Raw genomic sequence first — 10,006 nt, forward strand, 5'->3', positions numbered from 1 at the left:
GTAGCGTGTTATTGTACTCTAGTCTGGAGCCCAAAGCACATATGTCTTTAGCATCTGTGCTACTTTCTGCAGATATGTATGTAGCTATGAATCAAGCAAAGTTGATAAGAAGTGTGAAAGATATCAGCTATCACCTGTACCTTCAAAGATACCACTGAATTCTATGAATGATCTTATGATCAGTTGAGGAGAAACATTGTATGAGCCTACCAGCAAGGTCTGTTAAGCAAATAGGCAAAACAGAACATCCTTAAACCATGTGTGTTCTCCTCATCTAACACAATTCTTCCAGCTGTACCCAAATCTGTAGGTGTCCTCTCAAGACTGTTTTCAGATTATTGTTCAGGGTTTTGATACTCTTCATAGACTCAGTGAGTGAAAGTAAGACTTTGAACTTGGAGACATGCAGTGTTCATAGTTAATGCATCACTCAGCTGCCAAACTGATTTATATTTTCTGCCAATAAATAGTTGTTTACATTGTACGCCATCTATTAAGTGCATTTTTCCTTTCACATCTTTGCTGATCTGCCACTCAACTTTTTCAGTTTTTTTAAATTTGTGAGTAAAAAGGATTTAGATGTCTTTTTTGTTGACTAAGAAGCTGACACCAATATACAATTTCATATTATGCCAAGATTTATCTATTTCATTAGCATTATTTCTGTGTGTACAATAAAAAGAGAAGTCAGTATTATACAAAAATTACAAAGACACACTGACCAAAAAAATCTCTATTTTCCAGTTGTTTCATAATGAAAATAATTAAAGAAATTAATATCTTTAAATTTTTTAAAAAAACCTTGCTAATTAATGGTGCTCCTTTCCAAGTTAATTCTATTTGGAGATGATTATTTACATTATACAGGTTATGGCTGGAGTAGAAGGGTAGTTGCTAACTGAGGCTGGCTAAAGAGAGTACACAACTCCATTATTCCATTGGCTTCTGGTCCATCTCTGAGCACAAGTCAAAGTGTTGGTTTTGGCCTATAAAAGCCTATACAACTTGGGTCCAGATTATTTGAACTATCTCCCTCCATTATCCCATCAAAACTCTTACCTTCTCTGTCTCATTTGATGGGAACAAGAAAGACTGCCTCTTGGTGGCTGCTCCTAGACTTTGGGAATTCCCTCCCAAGAGAGACCAGGATGATTGGCTCTTTTCCTCCATCAGCAGAAGAGAGAAATAAGGTTGAACCTTGTGAAAGCCACCCACTGTATGGCTATCAGCCTCCTCCCAGTAGAATTAAATCAAGGAAAAGTTTCATGAGAATCACCACCCTTCTAAATGTTCCTCCAGCAACAGCAGGACTATTCTTCTGGGCAGCAAAATCAGGCAATTCCAACTGGATGGCCCCCATGAGAGTCTTTTCCCAGGGACAAACCAAGAATGGGCAACTTGGAAGTCCCTGAACAGACTCAGAAGTGGAATTGGCAGATCAAAAGACAACCTGGCAAAATGGCACGACCTAGAAGAATCCTCCACCTTGTGCGATTGTAGAGCAGAACAAACAACTCAGCATCTGTTTGCTTGTCCAAAATGCCCTGCCTCATGCACAGAGGAAGAATTGTTTAAAGCTACAAACAATGCAGTCGCTGTTGCCCGTTTTTGGTCTAAAACCATTTAGCTGCTTGTGATCCCTTTATTTTATCAGTTTTAAATTTGTTTATTTATGCAAAGCGTTTGACACGAAATAAATAAATCAGCAGATCAACACATGTTTATGTTGTTAGGCTTTTACAAACTTGACTATGGTTAGGCTTTTATAACTGTGCAGTGCTGTTTTAAGGGCCTTTATAGTCTTGTAATGCATTCCAAATATGGTGAATGTTTTACCATTTGTTTTTATATAGTCTTAAATTGGTTAAATGTCCCTTATCCAAAATGCTTGAAACCAGACATTTTTCAGATTTTAATATTTTGTTGTTGGTTCATAGATTTGCATATATATGGTAATGAGGGGTGGTGGGAAAGGTTAAGTTGCATGTCCATGTTTTCCTCAAGAAGCCCTGGTTGTAGATAGAGAAGAGGTGGGTGACTCTGTGAAAAGCAGATGTCCCAAACAGTTCCCTGGCTTTCAGTATATATTTCACCCATTTAGCAAAGTTGTCAGGAATATTACCATCCCTCCCCATCATGTGAGTATTTTTTCACTCTCTCTGGATGAGATACAGGTGGTGGTCAATGAGGTCACTCCATGCTCGCCACGCAGCATTGTCCAGTGTCATATGTGCGAATGCTGGAACCCCAGGACCTGATGGATGGCTCATCATTAGTAAACCCACTTTTGGTTAGACAGTATGACAGATGGATTGACCCAATCAAGGAAGCCACAGCTTCCCTGATTTTACAAGAGTGTTAATCATTGGGTTTCTTGAAATCCTTTTCAGTCATTCCTAGAATCGCCATAACTCAAAATTGAATGGATGGCAATTCACAAAAAGTGAGGAAAGAGGGAAGAAAAGGAAGGAAGAGAAGGGAGGGTTGTGATAATATATAGATGAGGAAACATAGAATTGCAACTTTTGGTTTTAAGGAAAATGGAGGAAAAGGAGAAAGCGAGTGACAACATGGGGAAGAATATTGAATGCTAGGCATGCACCCACGCATGAAGGTGGCACACAACAGTGTGGCATTAGAGAGTAATGCCATACATTACGACAACAAATGACTTGCATTTAGCAGTAGCAGTGCTATTCTTTATTACATTCATAGCTCTTTCAAAGGCTTCCTACATCCTTCTCAGCCCTTTGAAATTTCCTAGTGAATGCCACAGCTTTTCTAATGTAGTGAAAAGACCAGCGGTTGTTGAGCTGTAATTATTTCAGAGCTGTTGAGAGGTGAGATGTAAACACAGTTCAGTTGTTGTGTAAGCATCTGACAGTGCAGCCTTTAACTGAAACAAAAGCATTTCGGCCTTTCTAAGAGAACCTCTACAATTTTATTGGTTTACACTGACTTAGATTCATAAAAAAGAGCAAGAGGTAAAAATACAAGTCTTGATATAAACCATTGACCTTGAAAAACCTCATAGTGAATGTCAACTAGCTGCATGTTCTGAGGTTTGGAAAGGGGGTGGGGGTGGGGGTATTTTAAATACAGTGATACAATTCACAATCAGGACCAAGAGGATCCAGAAGTAGTGATTTGAAGGATTCAGGGATGTAGCAAGACAATTTTCATTTGGGGGAGGAGGAGCAGAGACAAAAATTAGGGACTACTTTAGTCGCTATAAAAGAAGTTTCTATGGGAAAGGGATTTCATAGATTATTATTATTTATTTATACCCCGCTTTATCTCCCCCCAAAGGGGACTCAAAGCTGCTAATGACAAGAATAGCTCCCAATTAATTCATTTGATTTATATGTTGTCAAGCTTCCAAAAAGGGAAATTAATATTTTCCACATGCAAAAAGTTATACAAACTAAATAGCAGTAACTAGTAAATACATTGTGTATAAGCTGTCTTACTATAGTCATCTGAACTCTTCCCGAAGTCTAATGGGAAGGCTATTATCTGCAAGCTTGAGAGAATCTGGTCAGCTGAAATTCCTTCAAATATTTCAAAAAGTCAAGATTACCAGATATGCTTTTCTCTGATGAAATACATGTATCCAAGTTGGGAATGCCTATTCACACACAACTGTAGCTAATCCCAAAGGTGAGAACTGTAGTACAGAAAATGCATGTGCAAATACAATATTTTTGTCTATTGCTTTTTTATAAACTATGTTTCTGAATGCTCAACTGCAATGCTAGGAACTTGAGCACTGAAGAAAAAAATCATAGCGGGAAGAATGTATACCTGGGAGGCAATGTCCTCATTTGCACACACACAACCTTTATTGCTAAAACCCTGAATGGACAGCAAATAAATACCTTCAAAATACTTGGGAAAATACAGAGATGTATAAAAACAATAAAACATAACTTGTCAGTGCACAGTCCTTCTTGGGCCTTAACACATTCTTCAGCTTAATGAATTTCTTCACACAGTAGTCACAAGCAGGTGTCAGCTTGAACAGATATCATGCTTCCAAATACTTGGGTTCATCAGGCTTGAGTTTCATGATCTTGTCAATGCAGAGAAGGATAAGGGTGATAAACCAGAGGCTCCAGCCAACTGCTGCAGCAATCCAGCCATAGTCATCCACTCCAAATTGACAGCATTTGGATGCCAGTGTGCAGAATTCAGGATCTGATGGGAGAGAAGGAGAAGAGAGCCTTGCAGATTGATATTGAATTAGTTCCAGTTTCTCTCTCCTACTGCTCCTTTCCCTCTTTTTTCACATCTTAATTCAATTGCTGCAAACTGGGTTTACACTGAAAAATATAGTTTGCATTCAATTAACTCAGCAGTAAAAAAGGAGAAGAGGAAGAATTTTGCTTTTCCTAGTAGACTTGAGAAAAAGCAAACTGCTGCAGTCTCTCCTAGCTTGTCTGTTGATCCTAGAGCCTAGAGATTCATAGAGAAGAATTCTCTCAAGAAAAAGGTTTTTTAAACATCTGCATTTTTATCATTTATGTATCTATTTATTTATTTTTCTCCCGCTTTTCTCCCACGGGTGGGCTCAAAGCAATGAACAAATGGTAAAAAACAAAAACTACATAATACAATAACACAGCATCTTTCCCCAACCCAAACATATGAACAATAAACCAGACACATTGCATAAACATATTACATACCATATAAATAAGCATAAAAATAACATTTATCATTAAAATCCTTGGGCCTCAGGTCACTGAGGTTGTCCTAAAAACATTGTACTAATAAGACTCAAAGCTCCAAATCTTGAGCCACATGAGCCTTGTCTGCCTGAGATAGCCTGCTATTGTGGGTTGTCAGGGAAGGCCTGCTGCCATAAAAAGGTTTTAACCTGGGAGCGAAAGGCCAATAAAGGCCACATGCATCTCTTTGGGGAGGGAGTTTAAGAGCCAAAGGGGCCACCACCATAAAAGGCCCTTTCTCTCATTCCCACTTGGACCTCTTCACACCAGCAAATGTGGAGGGCCCACTGTAATATATTATGGCATGTTTACAGAGGCTGTTGTGAGTTCTGAAATATCACAACCTGATTTGGAGAATGGATGAAATAAACTGATGTCTTGAAAAATGATAAAGTGAGTGAGATCAAGTGTTCACACTTACAAAATACACAGGAGATGGATTACACCCAATTTTTTGTCACAGAAATGATATCCATATTAAAAGTTCATGTGATACTGCTCTTTGTGAGCCAGCATGACGTAGCATTAAATTGAAACTCTGGAGACTAGGATCCGAATCCCCACTCGGCCATGGAACCCCACTGGGTGACCCTGGACAAGTTACATATTCTCAGCTTCAGATAAACGGGAAAACACTCTCAACAAATCTTGAAAAGGAAGCCCCATGAAGGGTTTGCCTTAGGATCTCCATAAGTTTGAAACAGACTTGAACAACAGCAACATGCTCTTTAATACAGAAGAAACATGATGGATTCTAAGTATTCTTTTCAGCCTCAAATATCACCTTCTTCAATATAAGGCTGCCTGAAACCTGAGGTCCTAGATGCAGATCTTTTGTGTGTCCTACCAACTCAAGAAGCTGTTCTGGTAAAATACATGACAAAGCAGAGACACTCCAGCAGTGAAATTCTCTTCCAAGGGAAATTAGGTTAACTTCATCCTTCTGGACCTCCAATGATCAGCCAAGACTACAGTGTTTCGCAAAATATTTGGTCTCTAAAATCACACTGACCAACTATATGCATGTGTGCATGCATATTTTAAAGCTATTCTAGGTTATATACAGACTGATTAAAATAGACCAGAAAGTCCCAGGTTTTGTTCCTGTTCTTTCCTTTTAAATTTCTGGAGATTCGTACTTAGTTTATCCCATAACATTTTCTGTCAACTCCAGAGACTCTTTAACATAGCTCTTCAGATTGGTATAAAATTGGAAAGAACAGGAACAAAATCTGGCATTTTTCAGTCTAGATGGAGCCTTCGTCTGTTTTCAAGGAGTATTTTGCTTATTTTATCTCTTTTTATTTGCTCTGCATCACATCAGAAGTCCCTGGGAGCTGAGTAGCAAAAAACAAACAATTAAAAATAAATAAAGAAAAATAACAAACTTCCATTTTGCAGGATAATCTAGAGATACTTACCAGGACATGAGTTGTTGCCAGAATGTACTTCAGTTTCTAGAACACATGAGAACATAGGAAGTTATTTTTTTAGAATGAGAAACAGCAGAGCAGACTCAGATTAATATCTTGGAAAGACTGCCAAAATCCCACCTCCTACATTATTTATTTAAACATTTTTCAACTGTTCTTCATCCTTTCAGGCATAAGAGCTGTAGAGAAATATCACTGAAACTCTGGAAAGACTCAAAATTACAAAAAAATAAAAATGGGTTTGAGCTCATATTCAAGCATTTGCAGCTTTAGTGTCAGTCATATCTCTAGGATAGGGAGAAGGTATTTCATAGTTGGGGAGTCACAATAGTTCATATTTTTGTTGATATGACTGGCATTTTTGGTGTCCTACATATGTGTATGTTTTCTTACATGTTTGTTTGTATTTTTTGACCAACATAGAAATTCCATGTGCATTTGAAGGTTATAAAAATGCAGTTATGCATGTGTCACAGTTACACTACATTGGAAATCTCCAGTTGTGCAGTGATTGCATGGTTCCACTTGATTCCACATTTTTGCACCAAAGCATAAGATTCATCACAATTAAGTAACAGGATATCATAGAGCCCATCTACACCGTACCTAAAACACGGAAGTTACTGGGTTAAAAAGGGGGGTGGCTACATGATGTTAGCATTAAATGTGCACTGATTCGCTAAAACTGCCAAAAATGTGCATATTCATATCCTTGTATATACCTGCACTCACTAAAAATACATGATTTCCTTCCTTCCCCCTGTGTAGACTGCTCCAGCCATGTATGCTTTTAAAAAGCCCAAAACAGCTGATCAGCTTATTAGGCTGTCAAACGGACACATAGCTGATTTAAAGGAAGCACAAATGGAGGGCAATTAGGAATCTCTGAAACTCTTTCTTTAAACTGTATGGTGTTAAACAGAGCTTGAATAAACAATGAGGAAAAGGAGAAATCTGGCAGAATTTTTTTAATCCACTCTATTATGTGCTGAACCACCTATGCACACATGCAAACCTGTTTATATTAAGATATTCACATGTGCGCATATATGGTTCAGTGCAAAACAGAGTGATTTTTTTTAAAAAAATAATACTTCCACCAGATATCCCCCGTCTGCCTTCCATCTTGTTCCAATACAGAGGAGGCCTGTCAGGATGGCGGGACAAGAAATCCCGGTACCTCCCTCTTTAACCCGTGTTTTCGTTCTTTTTGTAAGCACCCATAGAAGAATTGCAGCATAACTCTATAAATGTAAAGTTACGCTTACATCTCTTTGATGTACGATCTTGACCATACAATGAAAGTGTGATAGTTAGAGAAAATATTGCATTCATGATAACCAGGCTAGTGTTGGTATTTTGGCTTCAAGCTGTTTAGGGCTTTAAAACCAATGTTGGCAAAATACAGACATCCAGATACTGTTGGACTGAACTCACAGCATTCCCCATAATTAGCTATACCGGCTAGGGCTGCTGGGGTTTGTTGTTCAGAAAGAAGTGGTTTGAGCATTGGGTGACATCTCTGAAGAACAGGATTCAAATCCTCTCCTGACCATGGAATCCAACTAGATGACCTTGGATAAGTCACACTTTCAGAAGAAGTCAAAGGCAACCCTCCTCTGAACAAATCTTATCAAGAAAACCCCGTGATAGGGTTGCTTTTGGGTCACCATCACTCAGAAATGACTTGAAGGAACACAACAACAACAACAACAACAACAACAACAACAACAACAACAACAACAACTATTGCCATCACAAGCAGCTGGCTGGCCTCGTGATTCCCATCTCAAATCTTCCAACTGTTCCAATTTAGCCAGTAGAGTCCAGATTAATCTCCATCCCACTCCCATAATGGCTTTTAAAATGTCCCAGTATCTCTCCCCTTTCCCCACTTCTACTCTTTGTCTTCAGCCTGCATCCGCTGCTACAAACTGATTAAAAAGCAAAAATGGTTTCACACAAATAACAGGTTAGAGAAGAGAGAAGGGGGCAAATCTTGCCCTTCCCAGCAGGCTCTTCTTTATTAGTAACTTTTTCCACTTTTAATAACTTTTCAGTGCCAATAATCTGATGTTGCTTTGACACATGTGTCCAGATTTTCATTTATGAAATGGTGGAGGGCATGCTCTCTTGCTTTAATGGTATTTGCCAGCACCTTGGATTAGTTTCAGAAGCAAATAAGGAATCAGTGTAGGTGACAATCTTAAAGGATGTCCTTTTCCTGTACTTATTTTGCTGTTCTTAAGAAGATATCAAGTGGACATGACCTGCACACTATCTACTCTGAACCAAAATTAGGTTTTTCTCCCCCCCCCCCAAGCCTTCCATAGACATGAGTAATGATCTTTCAGCAAATATCTTAATTTTTAGTATTGCCTACATTTTCCTGTCTTTTTCAAAATAGTATTTGCTGCATTGAACAGTCCCATAAATATGATGGTTTAAAAACAAATGTCATATAAAAAAACATAAGCATTTTAAAAATTCCAGCACAAGTATCTCCCAAATCCCCCATCCAACTGCAATTTTCTAGTCATATCTACACACAATCAAAGCATGAAGAAAAATACATTAATCTGTACCTCCCAGAATCCTCCAGCCTGCTATACATAGCAAGCTGGGCGATTCTGGGAGGTTGAGTCCCCCAGATTAAATTTTCCAAGCTCTGAATACAACCACAGCACTGATCATTGTTACAATCCTAGACAAGAAAAATTAGAAGAAGGAAAAAAATATGGATCACCTTCTGAAAAAGCACTCCGGGAAACAGAGAGTAGCAAGAGGACAGTGGCAGCAAAATGGAAGAGGAGATCCATTGATAAAGGTTGAACCCCAGTCTGATACAGCTGAGGAGTTAAGGACCAAAGTTACCAGCAGCTCCCAGAGAGGTGAGTGAAACAGTAGAAGACAAAGTCAAAGGTTGTGTCTAGGCAAGTGGGAGGAGAAAATCCACTTCCTGCTCTGCAAGGACACCTTGGACTCACCTGCTGCCAGCTGAAAGTAACCCAAGTGAAAAACAAGAACAGTCAGTCCCTCCTCCCAAGCTGCACAATGCTCACACTTCCAGGGACATTAGTAGTGAACAGAATGGAGCGCACATATTGCCTCGCACTTTGCGATTTTGCCATGACGCTGTTCTTTTGAGCGTTTGAACCCAGAATAATTTGGATATCCTGTCATGAGGCTATCAAAACTGGTGTCTATAAGTCTACAAGAGTAAACAAACAGATTGGGGTTTATAATTTGAGTGAAGAAATAAACATTTCAGAGACTCTGGCATGTTCTTTATCCACATTTTGGCTGTTGTGGCTCCATCCTATGGAATCCTGGGATTTATAGTATAGTGAGGTGCTGTTGATAATCTACGGCAGACTTTCCCAAACTATGCTCCTCCAGATGTTTTATTTTATATATAAATTTTTTATTGAAATATAAAATAATTAAATACAACGAAAGAGTGAGAACAATGTATGGTAACAGAAAGTTAAGAAAAAAAAGAAGAGAAAGAAGAAAGGAAAAAGGAAAAAAAACCTGAAAAAACTACATTGGAAAAAAAAAACCATGAGTGCATAAAATAGTGACTTCCATCTTTGCCTTTGCATTTCCCATTCTATATATATATAAAAAAGAGGGTGATATATATATTTTTAAAAAACAATTATAAATCAACCTCTGTCACTGTTATGATAAGGGTGAACACTAAAAATCCAAGGTGTTGGCCTTTATATTGTCTAAGTCACGGATTCTTTACTAATCATAAAACAATACATTGAGAGCCACCAGGAGGAATTGTCCTTCTGTTCATTCCCTCATGTCCTTCAACTTCTTTTCCTTTCAAAT

General features: G+C 38.4%; 1 protein-coding gene across 1 annotated transcript; it reads right to left on the reverse strand.

The window, feature by feature from the left end:
- Window positions 1–3,819: 3,819 nt before the first annotated feature.
- On the reverse strand, window positions 3,820–9,106 carry tmem213 (transmembrane protein 213). The gene is made up of 3 exons (XM_008110546.3): window positions 8,910–9,106; window positions 6,152–6,187; window positions 3,820–4,197 (listed from the first exon to the last, which is right to left on the reverse strand). Exons 1-3 carry the CDS (start codon window positions 8,980–8,982, stop codon window positions 4,028–4,030), a joined length of 279 nt encoding a protein of 92 aa, XP_008108753.1. The 5' UTR covers window positions 8,983–9,106; the 3' UTR covers window positions 3,820–4,027.
- Window positions 9,107–10,006: the final 900 nt, after the last annotated feature.

This window comes from Anolis carolinensis, chromosome 5, assembly GCF_035594765.1.
Source record: "Anolis carolinensis isolate JA03-04 chromosome 5, rAnoCar3.1.pri, whole genome shotgun sequence".
NCBI lineage: Eukaryota > Metazoa > Chordata > Lepidosauria > Squamata > Dactyloidae > Anolis > Anolis carolinensis.